Source organism: Arachis hypogaea, chromosome 7 (assembly GCF_003086295.3).
Source record: "Arachis hypogaea cultivar Tifrunner chromosome 7, arahy.Tifrunner.gnm2.J5K5, whole genome shotgun sequence".
Lineage (NCBI taxonomy): Eukaryota > Viridiplantae > Streptophyta > Magnoliopsida > Fabales > Fabaceae > Arachis > Arachis hypogaea.
This window is the reverse complement of record NC_092042.1, coordinates 1,230,949-1,245,067: the sequence shown is the minus strand read 5'-3', so window position 1 is coordinate 1,245,067 and position 14,119 is coordinate 1,230,949. Positions and strand designations below refer to the sequence as shown.

Genomic DNA, 14,119 nt, shown 5'->3' with positions numbered 1-14,119 from the left:
CTTAAGTAAATATTAGGGTTCGAATTTCGTCTTGTATATATAGTAACTTATTGGCTAATGACAAACTCTTAAATAGAGTTTCGATCAACGATAAATTAGTCTTTGACCTTGACTTACTAAGAGATACTATAGAAACCAATAATAATAATAATAATAAACAACTACTCAGATTAATTGAAATTAGAAATTATTTTTAACGATATTATGTGTTTTTTTTTGGGCGCCATTAAATTGAAAAAAGATTTTTTTCTAGTGTGTTTGACAAATTTCTAATAGTAAAAGTAAAAGTATTAGAAAAATAAAAAATATATCTTTTTTAAGAAGTTATAATTTACAACTTCTTTTTAAAAGATTTTTTTTTAAAAATATATTTTTTACGTAATAAATAAACAAAAAAGTACCTTTATCTTATTTTTATCCAAACATAATTGATAAATAAAAATATCTTTTTACCTAAGATATCAAACATAAAATCATTTTTACTTTTATAAAAGATCTTTTAAACAAATATCATTTAAAAAAAGATTAATTTTAAGAATGACGCCGAAACAACCCCTATAAAAAACAGTGCAACAAAATCAACTACAACATATTTTGATTAAGATAGAATTTGATTTTATTTAATGTAATTTAATTTTATTTTATAGATAAAAGATAAAACAGTTTAAAAATATTCTTTTATATCTTCCCCCCCAAATTTAAATAAATAAAAAAATCCAAACTCAAAATCTCATTCAAAAGAAAATATAGAAAATCTTATCTTACATACTATTTATTTTGTGTGAGAAAATAGAAAAAAAAAAGATATATATTATTATTATTAGTATTGGAATATTATCTGTCAGATGAGATAGTGAGTTGCATTCCAAGGTGTACTCTTATCTGTCATCATCATCACCTTCCTCAATCCTCACACAAAAAAAGGATTCATTCGCATTCCATTCTTCCTCTAATTTGTGTCTCTGTTTGTGTTGCAGACACCAAAGCCAAACAGAAACATATTCACAACGCTTTTTCTCTTTTCCCCACGCTTTATAACTCTATTCCCCACGCTTTTTTCTTCTTAGCTTCTCTCTAATTCGCCGATCGATCATCTTGCCTCCAAGGTGAGAACTTTTTCCATACCCACTTCACCTTTTTCGTTCTATTAGCTCTGGAATCATAGAACGTAACTGATTTTCATGAATTTTGACGTCGGGTTCTCGAGATTTTCTTAAATTTCCCATCTTTTTGTTCCTTCGCGTCGGTTTCTCTATTCTGTATGTAGATCCGTGAGTTCATTTACCTTTCATACGTGTTTGTGTTTGGGAATTTTGCCTTGAATTCTCATAATTTAACCTCCTTGAATTTTGCGAATTTCAAATAATTATTCTTTGTTTTTCTTTTTAATTCACGGGCTAGATTCAGTTTTGAATTTGGAATTGCTATACTGTGATTCTGACATGTTTTGTGTGTGATGAAGCTAGATTGGGGAGGGAGGGAGGGGGTGGGGGGGACCATGGATCCGTGCTTTAACTCATTGGAAAAGTCAATTTCATAGATCAGTGGCGCTTGGCTGGATGAGAGTGATTTTTTGGTTTGTGGCTTTGTGAATTTGTATTAGATATTAATGGTACTTAATTTATTGGTTGAGCTACTTTAGTACAAGGATTAAGTGTGTTTCAGGCCTCAAGTTTCAGGTTCTCTGTTTGTTGTAGTAAGTGTTAGTTATCAGTTTTGATTGCAATTAGGATTCACCAAGTGGAATCTAGGGGCCTTTTACAAACGTTTGGAACGATTTAAGGAGTTTGAGGCTGTTGCAGGTTTAGAAGATGAATGGTTCTACTTCAGTTTTGGATTTTGTATTGAAAACTAGCTTAATTTTGCAGGCTTTTGGTATCTGACAATCTAACCTGAAGCTTTATTTAGTTGCATGCATGAGTTCCATTGTAGGGTTTGAAAGTTATTTGTTATTCTACACATGTTGCTGGTCTTCTTTCTTCTCTCTTCACTATAGTATTAGTTCTAAACTTAAGTTTTCACCTGTTTTGTGCTGTAATTCCTGACTTTAATATGTATGTATGTATGTATGTACATGTGTGGATTTGAGAAAACTCCCCTTGCAGTGCAAAATGTGATTGATTGCATGTGGTTGGAAGAAAGTAATGCATAATTTTCAATCCTTGAGAGTGATGTAATTAGTAATTTGAAATTATGTTTTAATCCAAGTTAGAGCACAGATCTTTTTTTTTTTGGGGGGCGTTTTTGTCTTTAATTATTTTCTCTATAGGTTTTTTTTTTCTTGTAATTCTGAAATTGGAATATATTGTTCCCAGTGGTTCCTCCAAATTAAGATATCTTGGCATTTGGATTGATTAGCTGAAAGTTGGAAATGGTTAAAAGGTTAGCTGGCCCTACACCCACCAATGATTTCATTAGGAAAGAACTAAATTAAATATCTAATTGATTTCTTTTTGGAACAGTTATGGAGTATTTTGATTTACAACTTGGAAAGATATCATGTTGCAGTGCATAGAGGGATTGAGGCATCTATTTGCTCCTCTTTTACGGTGTTGTGACCTTGATATATATAAACAGTCAAGAGGCCTTGAAGATCCTGAACTCCTTGCAAGGGAGACAGTGTGTATGCATCAAACTTACTATGTGATTTGGATACATTTACTGTTACTTCTGTGTTGTTATGAATGAATCTTTGATTTGGATACACATGCTTCTAAAATCTAGTATCTTGATTTATTCCCTTTAGACTTTGAAAATATTTGATTGGAATTGATGAACAAGAAAAGAAATGAAACCACACAGATGATATTTATATCTAATTTGTTTCTGTTTTCTAACATATGTCATGCTACTACTTGTGAATGGATGCACGTTGCTTGAACCGTTGATAACTAACTATTTTTCTGCAACTGTATGCAGTTAGCGTAAGTGAAATCGAAGCACTTTATGAGCTCTTTAAGAAGATCAGCAGTGCCGTGATTGATGATGGGCTGATTAACAAGGTTAGATTTCTCTCTCATTTGATGACTTGTGCCTTGCACATACGATTATGTCAATGACCTTCTATACCTATACCTTTTATGAAAAAAAAATGTTTTACTTGTCATTCTATACGAAACCATGAATTCCATTGTTCGCCTAGGTCTTTTGTATCCCATCATAAGGGATTTACCATTAAAATATCTACCAGATGTTATACTTACTTGCATTTCCCCATAACTTTAATACATATATATCATTTGCAGGAAGAGTTCCAATTGGCATTATTCAAGACGAATAAAAAAGAGAGTTTATTTGCTGATCGGGTATTGCTTACTTCTTTTCATTTGTTTCTAACTTCTTAAACCATGAAGATCTGTTTCCTTGATCTGATTATGGTTAGTATCTCATATGAGCTTCTCAATCTGTTCTCTCTTAGGTATTTGATTTGTTTGACACAAAGCACAATGGGATACTTGGTTTCGAAGAGTTCGCTCGTGCTCTCTCAGTTTTCCATCCAAATGCCCCTATCGATGATAAGATTGAATGTATGTTGTTATTCATCATTTTAGGACTGAATTTTTTATCACTCATCTTTTTGAATTAAGTATGATACAAGATTTGAACCAATCCTTTCATTTTTAATAAATAAAAACTAAAACTGTATTATCTATTGTTTCAGTTTCCTTTCAATTGTATGATCTCAAGCAGCAGGGTTTTATTGAAAGGCAAGAGGTAATAGCCTTCTTAGATTTGATAAATTGAAGTTTTTAATCCTTATTTGGGACAATCATGATTTTAATATGCTTTTCTTCTCCTCTAAAGGTGAAGCAAATGGTAGTTGCTACACTCGCCGAATCTGGCATGAACCTATCGGATGATGTTATAGAAAGTATAATCGACAAGGTGCGACCCTCATGTCCAACTCTCTTTTTCCCTTTCATTTTACTTTGTTTTTTTTATTTTTTCAGGCTCAAGTCGCTCCATCTAACACTAAATTTTGGATGAATGTCTTCAGACTTTTGAGGAAGCTGACACAAAGCATGACGGCAAGATCGACAAAGAGGAGTGGAGAAACCTCGTTTTGCGCCATCCATCGCTTCTGAAAAACATGACCCTTCAATATCTCAAGTAATTTTCTAACTTATGATCTCTCAATTTCCTAGTTCCTAGGAATCTAAAATTGAAGAAGACCATGGCATTGATATAAAATAAAATGAAAAATAATGGCAATTAGGAAAGAAAGTTTGTTATTGATCACTAAAACCCTTTTAAAGTTTCTTAGTAGGTTTTGAGAACAATATAATGACATAAAATTGAATTTGCTGAGAACTTTCTAAAACAGGATATGAATTAATTTCTTTACAATCATATAAATGAAATTATGAAAAAAAGATGTATTGTTTTTACAATGATGATTATTTTGGTTTGTATGATGAGCAGGGATATCACCACAACATTCCCAAGCTTTGTGTTCCATTCACAAGTAGATGATACCTGAGTCTTCAAAGCAAAAGCATTCATCATCACATGGACACTTTCTGTCTTTCTCCTACGGTTTCTCATCTCGTGTAAAAAGTGGACATTTCAGAGAGATTTGCTTCATTATTATGCCTTTGAAGAAGATAATTTTGTTTTGTTGATTCTTATTCAGCTGTTTTTTTATTTTGGTGATGTTAAACTCTCAAATTTGATTTATTTATTTATTGCTTGAAATTTCCACACCATTTTTTCCCATTACATAAATTAGTGATGTGCTGTGCACATGTATTAGGTCCTGCGAAATCTATTACCACTTTCTTTGACCAATAGTTTTTCCAAATTCTATATTAAAATAAATGAACCAAAGGGTTGCATTGTTATGAAATGAAATTTTAAAATGTGTAAAATGCAAAGCTCGTCCATAAATACTCCTTATTAAGTAAAAATATTGTACATGTAAAATTATTATATTTTATATTAATAATTTAGATTTAGAATTTAAAATTAGTGTTTTGAATTTAAAAACTAGGATCTAAAGCTCAAAATTTTAGGATTTAGAAAATATTTAAGGTATAGGATTTAATGTCTTTTTTGAAACACATCAGCATTGTTGGGAAACTGTCCAAAGTTCTTTTATTGTGTTATGATTCTCACTTATAGTGCCTTTATCAACATATATTACACTCATTTTGTTTTCAAGTTCAATAAAAATTTTCCTGATTCACTTAATCCGTTCAAACTACACCAATTTCTCTAAACCTCACTTTAACAAGTTAATAGTATGTTTCTTCCGCCACCAAAATTTTAAGTTCCCAAAGGGGAAAGTAATCAGATTCAATATAGCACCTAATCTGTCGGCGATAGGAAATCAAATACGTTAGAAACAATCCATTTGTTCTCATTTAATGCAACATGTAATTTTATTTTGCAAGTTACAACAGTTCCAGACGTCACGTGTAAAGGTACTAGTTCTTGATCCAAAGTATATATAGGCAGTAAGAAGAAAATTTTCATACATATAGATTATGTCTAGAGAAGGCACCACTAAATTAAACTACCATGTCATCAAAAAAACATAACTCATACGAAAAGAAAAACATCCAAAATTTAAATATTTAATAATTTATTATAATTTACTAAAAATTAAAACTATAAATAGTAACTAAACCCTCTTTTTATGAATATAAGTTAGAACAGGCTCATGGCACCTCCTTCAGTTGTAATTATTTTGAGCAAAAAATCATAGCTAAAGATTAAAGAAAAAAAGAACCCGATGATGCAAATTGAAATTTAAGGTCATTCAGCTAAACAAAGCAATAATAGAATAGAGCCCAAAAACTTGACGAAAGGATTACCATATACTGCTAGGTGTTCAAGAGCACCAAAAAGAAAAGAGTTCCAAGACTTGCACCTAATTCGTCGACAATCAAACTTAAAAAAGAACTTAACAGTAAAACCAAAAGAGAGTTCCAGAATTCCTCTATAATAATCTAGAAAGTAAATTGCGTGAGCGAGATTTAATCAACCTCCTCCATCTTGCTACCTTCGGCATCAGCATCAACGTCTTCAAGGGGAGGCATGTCTGCATCTGCATCACCAGCATCCTCGTCAATGCTGAGTCCCAGCTTGAGCATCCTGTGAATCCTGTTCCCGAATGTGTTGGGGTCGTCAAGGCTGAACCCTGATGTTAGCAAAGCGGTCTCAAACAGCAACAGGACAAGATCCTTCACGGACTTGTCATTCTTGTCAGCATCAGCTCTCTTCCTCAACTCTTCCATGATTGGGTTCTCAGGGTTGATCTCCATCGTCTTCTTGCTCGACATATAACCTGCCATGCTGCTATCCCTTAATGCCTGCGCTTTCATGATTCTTTCCATGTTTGCGGTCCAACCATATTCACCAGTTACAAGACAGCAAGGAGAATCAACAACACGGTCGGAGACTATAACTTTCTCAACCTTGTCACCCAACACATCCTTGATTACCTTGCACAGACCATCGAATTTCTCCTTCAGTTCTTCCTTTCTCTTCTTTTCATCTTCACTCTCATCAAGTTTCAAACCTTCCTTGGTAGCAGAGACCAGCTTCTTACCCTCAAATTCCTTGAGCTGACCAACTGCGTATTCATCAATGGCATCAACCATGTACAGCACCTCATACCCCTTCTTCTTGAGCTTTTCCAGGAATGGTGAATTCTCAACAGCTTTCTTGCTTTCACCTGTGATGTAGTAGATGTCATTCTGTCCTTCCTTCATCCTGGTCACATAGTCCTTGAGGCTGGTCATCTCATCACCACTCTTAGTTGAATGGTATCTGAGCAATTCAGCCAGCTTTGTCTTGTTCTGGGAATCCTCATGGATGCCAAGCTTCAAGTTCTTTGAGAAAGCCTCATAGAACTTGTTATAGTCCTCCTTGTTCTCAGCAATCTCAAAGAAGAGCTCAATGCACTTCTTTACAAGGTTCTTTCTGATGACCTTAAGGATCTTGTTCTGCTGAAGCGTTTCTCTGGAGATGTTTAGTGGAAGATCCTCAGAATCCACAATACCCTTAACAAAGCTAAGATATTCAGGAATCAACTCCTCGCAGTTGTCCATGATGAAGACACGCCGGACATAGAGCTTGATGTTGTTGGGCTTCTTCCTTGTATCGAAGAGGTCAAATGGTGCCCTCTTAGGTACAAAGAGGATAGCCTTAAACTCGAGCTGACCCTCAACAGAGAAGTGCTTCACATTCAAATGCTCTTCCCAGTCATTGGTGAGACTCTTGTAGAATGCAGCATACTCCTCCTTTGTGATCTCCTCAGGCTTCCTCATCCAAATAGGCTTCTGCTTGTTCACCAAAGACCACTCATGTGAGACTTCCTTAATTTTCTTCTTTTTCTTTTCCTTCTCCTCCTTTTCTTCGTCTACATCCTCAACTTTACCCTCCTCTTCCTTCTTCTCTTCCTCGTCCTCATCATCTGATATCTCCTTCTCAGTAGTCTTCTCAATCCAGAGAGAGATTGGGTAGCTGATGAATTCAGAATGCTTCTTAATCAAATCCTTCAACTGGCGCTCCTCAAGGTACTCAAGCTGATCCTCCTTGAGGTGGAGAGTAATCTTGGTTCCCCTACCAAGATTCTCACCAGATGTATCCCTTGTTACAGTGAATGAACCACCAGCTTGAGATTCCCACACGTACTGCTCATCATCGTTATGCTTTGTAGTAACAATAACCTTCTCAGCCACCAAATAAGCAGAGTAGAACCCAACACCAAACTGTCCAATCATGCTCACATCGGCGCCAGCAGCCAAGGCTTCCATGAATTCCTTAGTCCCGGACCTTGCAATCGTACCCAAGTTGTTCACCAAATCTGTGAAACGCAAAGCAGAGAACCATTAGAGAATATTGATTAACGTACAGTGCAACACATGTAAATTCACCTTAACTGATGAATTTTCTGATATCTTACCAGCCTTGGTCATGCCAATGCCACTGTCAATGATTGTTAATGTGTTGTTAGTCTTGTCAGGAACGATGTGAATAAACAACTCAGGTTGAGCATCGAGCTTGCTCTTGTCCGTCAAGCTCTCAAATCGGATCTTATCCAAAGCCTACATTATAACAATTAAAAATATGTAAGACTCAGATCAATTCCACATTATACAACAAATTGACCCTATATATGAACCTTCAAGCCGAATCGCCCAATTTCAAAACACAGATTGAAAAAACAATGGTAACAGTAGAAAACTAAATGAAAACGGCTTCCTAAACAGTAACCCTAACAAACTGCCACAACATGAATTATAATACTCAGCAAAAATAACTTTTCAGCTAATAGATAACCTGATACTAAAATAGAAATGACAATAAAACAACATAAAATCGTTTCAAAAGAAAAAAAAAAGTCAAGCAGATCCTCGTCGAGATTTATAAACAAGCAAATTCACCGATCAACATATAAGATATTCAATCTCAACTACAATAGCGTTAAAACGTAACCATCGAAAACACTACACGGTAATCATAATCATAATTCAAATTAGAAAATAAAACTAGATCTTGCTCAACAGCTAACGAGAAAAGGTAAAGTGAAAGCGAATGAGACAAAAGCTTACATCAGAAGAATTGCTGATGAGCTCACGAAGGAAGATCTCCTTGTTGCTGTAGAAAGTGTTAATGATGAGACTTAGGAGCTGGTTGATCTCAGCCTGGAAGGCAAACGTCTCAGTCTCCGCCATTGGATCTTCGAAGAGGAGAGAAAAGTGAAAGAAGAGTTAGGGTTTTGAGAGAATGAGAAAACGAAGAAGAAAGCGTTGTTGCAGAGAAAGAGTGAGGGAGTGAGGGAAGGTATAAGAAGGGTTAGCGTAAGGGGGTTCTAGATCCTTCTATTTTTCTAAATAATCCGAATTCTACGGACCCTACAACCACAACTACACGTGTGGGCCCAATTTTATTTTGGGAGCTACGTTCGCAACCGTCGACTTGGTCTTTCTTTAATTCCAGCCGTTCGTTCAATTGTTTATTTTTGGTTACTCTGATATTTTCATTTTATAATTTTTCTTTTAGAAATTTCTAGATTTTCAGTTTAAATTGAAAATCCTTTACCTTTATTATTTCTTTTCACATAATTTTACTGTTTAGTAATTTAGTTTCTTTTTGGAAACCACCTTATGATAATTAGTAGATTAATTCACTCTAGACTTTATACTCTAAATCTTCTCTCTGACTCTATCCCTTTTTGGATAGAGAGAGTGGAAGATTATGAGTGTTCATCCATCATCATCCTTTGAAAATTCATAGAATTAGAAGGCACCAAAAATGGAAAAAAAAAGTTAGCTATATTTTTGAATTTTCTATTTCGTCGTTAATAGTAAAATTTTAGAGTTTAAATGGAAGACTCATTATGAATTGTAGCTACCTCCCATCGAAAACAAATAGAATGCCATATTATTAGTTCATAGTTGGATCTGGATTTGGATTTTGGATTCGGATTCGGATCCACAACGGAAAATGGAGGGCTGGTTCTCTTCGCGGACGGCAACTGATGACCAGCTCAAAACGGCGTCGTCTTCTTCGTCGTCGTCTTCTCTGCTCGCCGATTGGAATTCCTATGCTTCCTCTCAGTCTCAGTCGCAAGGTATCATCGCATCCTTCGATCTCGAATCTGCCGTTCGATCCGCTAATGACACCGTTTCCGGCACCTTCAACGTGTAAGATTCATCATTTTTGCTTCTTACTTTCTTTCTAATCATTACTCGCTAGCTCGCTCGCTTAATCAATCAGTTTCATTCTATGTTTCACGCGATCTGATTTCTTCGTTTGTTTTTGGATATTATCTTACTTAATTAAGATCGAAAGCTGAAGCCTGTTCAAATAGAAGAAGCTATGTTGATTTAGTTTCCTTTGAGTTTGAATCTAAAGGTAGTATCATTGCAGCTGACTGCCGTTGGAAATGAACAAAAGCTTCTGAGGAATAACTTATTAGGGTTTCAAGGCTGGTTTGATTAATTATTAGTAGTAGCAGCACTAGTTTCTGGGATCAAAAATGTATTTAGGATTAAGACATTTTATGAGATTAGTAAACTTATATAATGATTCTGGCAGACTTGTGATTGTGAGCTTGCCTGTGATCCGACAAAATCCATCATCTTCAAACTCCAAGGGGCTTTGGCATGTAAAATCGTGTCATCTTACACCGAATACGATTATCTTGACAACATTATTTGCTATGTATCTGATATAAAAATCATAAAAAAATTTCTTCTGGTATGTATATAATCAGTAACAGTATATACTGTTACTTGTTAGTATAGAAGAGGTTGAGAATTGGTGTTAGTAACCCTTTCCTTATCCTCATGCAAATGTAGTATAATGATTCTAAATTCTAATGCAATTTTATGTGGAAAAACACACTGTTCTTTTCTGCCCTATCTGATTGTAGTAGAGAAGTCATCGTTTACTTTCTTTTAAGCTTCTCTGCTTGACAGTATAATTTGATATGAGTAGGTAGAATTTTGACTAAAATGTTTTCTTAGTGGATGTCTGAATCGTGGCGAAAGATCATGTTGGACAGAAGCCTTCTATAACTCAAATTGCAAAATATTATCTACTTTTGCCTGGACTAATGTTCTCATGTTGTTAACTGATTAGTCCCTAATATATTGTTTAGGGTTTCTAAAGGTGTGAGAGACATACCTGGCAACCTCCAGTCCGCCACTAGTAGTCTTCCCTCAGGGAAAGCATTGGTGTATTTTAGTTTGTTTCTGGCGTCAGGGGTCTTCTTTGTTTTCATCGCGTTCACCTTGTTCCTTCCTATGATGGTGGTTATGCCCCAAAAGTTTGCCATATGCTTTACTCTAGGGTGTGGATTTATTATTGGATCATTCTTTGCTCTCAAAGGTCCAAAGAATCAGCTCGCTCACATGTTTTCCAAGGAGGTAACTAACCAGAATTTTGTCATGTTTTGTTCACGGTGGCAATATAACTTTTACCTATCATTATAACATTCTCTGGGTGCTTTGGTTTGACACATCCTTTTTGTTTCATTTCAGAGGCTCCCTTTTACCCTGGGTTTTATATGCAGTATGTTTGGTACCATATATGTATCAATGGTGCTACACAGCTACATCCTTTCTGTTGTGTTCTCTGTGATACAGGTATCGTTTTTTCGTGTCCTTAAGATGCTTCTTTGTGCATGCTTCATCCTGTGTTATCATTAGCATTTGATGTGGATTTGAAGTTTGTGCAAAGGTTTCTGGACATAGTCTTGGATTTGCAATAACTTTCCCTCCCATGAGACAACCAACATAAATTTAAGAGATCCTATTTACACTTATGGGCCTTGCCGAAAATTGTGTTCCCTAAACATTTTTGTGTAGAGTAGTAATTTGTTGTTTCTTCTTTCTGAAATAGTCTATCTTGCGTTGAAATAGATATTTTGATTATACTTGCAGGTTCTCTCACTTGGATATTATTGTATATCATATTTTCCTGGTGGTTCTGCTGGAATGAGATTCCTAACTTCTTCCCTTACCTCCCGAATTTCCGCATGCTTTGGGAGTTGATTTCTCTTTGTTAATGGTGGATGAGATCATTTCATATCCATGTCAATATTTCAGCTGAAGCTCTGAACTGGCTCAAGAATATTGCTAAGTTGAAGCATCATTCAACTCCTCTAAGCAATGTGTGTTGCAACTTCTGAATGAAAAATTCGATTTAAGGAAGTCCATTGCATTCTGCATGTTTCTTTCCTTCGGCCAAGTGTAGAAAATAGCTTTTGTCAAATGAGGACTATTCTTTGGACATTTATTTCTTCTCTTTTTGCACATTTATCATTTTCTGTTTATTAACTGTCACATAATCGTCTGTAAGCTAAACTATTTTGCTAATGTTCTATGATACCGTGCCATTTTCTGTGTTCTGGAATCAGCTACGAATCTTTCAACTAGCAAAGCTTTTAATGTTGTTTCCATGTAAACACTTGGAAACGAGGCTGAATAATTTTGTAATGATTCTTTTTCTTTTAGATTTTTCTTTTGTTGTCCACGGTATCTGCTCTACTCGATATGACAAAGACTAATTTATCCTAAATTTAAATTTTGCTACTAGCTAATGGGTTGTTAGTTAATGAGTTGTTTGCATGCAGTAGCATGTTGGATATGAACCAGTTTCTTTTTTTTTTTTGGTCAACGTGAACCAGTTTCTTAAACGGGTATAAAATAAAAATGTTGGATCCACAAACACTCTTTCGTAAAGCCCATAAACAAAATCAAACGTTCTCTCGGTGGCCCAAGGAATAATCGCAATTGCTCTTCATAATTCCTAAGCTAATGTCAATCAAATTCTAAAATTTTCAATTCTCAGGGTCTTAATTGTTATGCCCATCAATATTAAAAAAATATTTCTTAGTATTCTATTCCCCATGAAGCAAAACATTAAACCTAAGTAACATAAACTTCACGAGTTTGGAATTTTTTTACCCGGCAATATTATCCTATTACATTCTAGTAATGAGGGATTACCAAATAGTATTGAAGACTAATTGGCACTAGATTAATACATTAGGTAGCGTTTGTTTTGAGATACCAAAACAGAGAGTGAGATTTAATATTATATTTATTAGTTTAGAGATTGGTACTAAAATTTCTATCTTTGTTTCTAAAATTTTAGTATTTCAGTATCTCTAAAAAGTGGAGACACAGAATACTAAAATTTTTAGAGATTGAGACTAAAACTTTAATAACATTTTATATCTAAAATACCTTCATTTTAATTAATTAATTTCAATTTTACCCTTTGTACAAATTAAATTAGAATTTCATTATTGTTTCAATTTCTATTTCCCACCTTGTATCAAACAGAATACTAAAATTTATTTCAATTTTTATCTCTTAATATTTGTCTCTCAGTCTCAATCTTTTTGTTTCTGTCTCTCCACCAAATGCTATTTTAGGGGCTAATACTAGTGTACTTTATTTATTTCTAAAGTACAAAAGAAGCAGAAAGGCTTGGCTATTATGACCCATGAAATTGATTAGACAATGGTCAAAGTAATATAATTTCGGTAAAAAAAAGATGACTTCTTTTTAATAGTATAGTGATCAATTTGCCACCCATAATTACCCCTCTAATAATTTATAGCATTGGAAAGTGACTTAAGATCAGAACCCCTTAACTTAAGGATAGAGTTGGACTGCAATGATGTGATCATATATATAATGATTTGACCATTTTAATATGAAGAGTATTTATGATAAAGTTAAAGCCATGCATGCATGCATAAGGTGTCATCAATAGTCATTTATAGAGTCATGTTATTTTCAAACACTAAATATAAATCCATAAACTCATATCTTTGTACTATACAACATGATATGATTAATTAATATTTATCTCGTTTTATAATAAATAGGTTATTGAGAGGCATATATGGCTTGGAATAGGGAAACCAATGCCAAAAAGCCGAAATTGAGTGCATCACTTTGCAAGGTTTGAAAATGAAAAGCCTAGTTATAGAGAATACAAACAAAAGCTAAATTATAAAATGAATTTGTCACTCAAAGGACTCACTCATTGAGACTTGAGAGGATATAGCATTGTCTATATAATAAGTATATATATACGTTCTCATTGAATTTGCACATATTGTAGCTGGTAAATCTCATTTATAGAGCATAGTTACATGCTAATAATTATTTGATAATGGTGATTTATTTTTGTTAGATATATAATTCTTCGTTTCTCTTCTCTTGTTAACTTAAATTTTTTTAAAAAAATAATTTTATGATATAATATCAAAAATTTTATGACTAAAAAATTTAAAATTTATTATTTTTAATTTTAAAAAAATGTAGGATGATTAAGGCAAATGAAAAGAAAAATAACTCCTAGCAAATTTTTACACAATTAAAAAAACTTTTATATAAACAAATGTGTTAAGGATAAAATTATTTGTGTATCTCTTTCGTCCATTTAAATTTAAAAAAAATTAGAATGTGATAATTATATATTATTTTTTTGTTGAATATGAAATAAAAGCATATACTTTTTTATTTATTTTAAAGTTAGAATTGAAATTCGAATCTACGATCTCTAAATAAGTTTAAGGAGATTATACTATTTGAATTATAATTCGTTGGCATGTATATTTTTTTATTAGTGGACAAACATATAA

At 33.8% G+C, this 14,119-nt stretch overlaps 3 protein-coding genes across 4 annotated transcripts; 2 read left to right on the top strand and 1 right to left on the bottom strand.

The window, feature by feature from the left end:
- The first annotated feature begins 813 nt into the window (after positions 1-813).
- On the top strand, positions 814-4,706 carry LOC112701788 (calcineurin B-like protein 3). Of its 2 annotated transcripts, none has more exons than XM_025752547.3 (10): positions 814-1,106; positions 2,316-2,382; positions 2,463-2,623; positions 2,920-3,002; positions 3,246-3,305; positions 3,419-3,527; positions 3,662-3,714; positions 3,805-3,885; positions 3,998-4,110; positions 4,423-4,706. In XM_025752547.3, the coding sequence occupies exons 3-10, from the start codon at positions 2,500-2,502 to the stop codon at positions 4,478-4,480; spliced, it is 681 nt and encodes a 226-aa protein (XP_025608332.1). In that variant the 5' UTR covers positions 814-1,106; positions 2,316-2,382; positions 2,463-2,499; the 3' UTR covers positions 4,481-4,706. The 2 variants fall into 2 exon arrangements, with proteins under 2 accessions (XP_025608332.1, XP_072055976.1); XM_072199875.1 differs by lacking the exon at positions 814-1,106 and adding an exon at positions 1,636-1,696.
- A 1,094-nt stretch (positions 4,707-5,800) lies between these two features.
- Positions 5,801-8,910, bottom strand: LOC112701786 (heat shock cognate protein 80). The gene is made up of 3 exons (XM_025752544.3): positions 8,562-8,910; positions 7,913-8,054; positions 5,801-7,813 (listed from the first exon to the last, which is right to left on the bottom strand). Exons 1-3 carry the CDS (start codon positions 8,682-8,684, stop codon positions 5,979-5,981), a joined length of 2,100 nt encoding a protein of 699 aa, XP_025608329.1. The 5' UTR covers positions 8,685-8,910; the 3' UTR covers positions 5,801-5,978.
- Positions 8,911-8,963: 53 nt separating this feature from the next.
- LOC112701787 (protein transport protein SFT2) lies at positions 8,964-11,874 on the top strand. The gene is made up of 4 exons (XM_025752546.3): positions 8,964-9,656; positions 10,616-10,883; positions 10,998-11,102; positions 11,400-11,874. Exons 1-4 carry the CDS (start codon positions 9,457-9,459, stop codon positions 11,508-11,510), a joined length of 684 nt encoding a protein of 227 aa, XP_025608331.1. The 5' UTR covers positions 8,964-9,456; the 3' UTR covers positions 11,511-11,874.
- Positions 11,875-14,119: the final 2,245 nt, after the last annotated feature.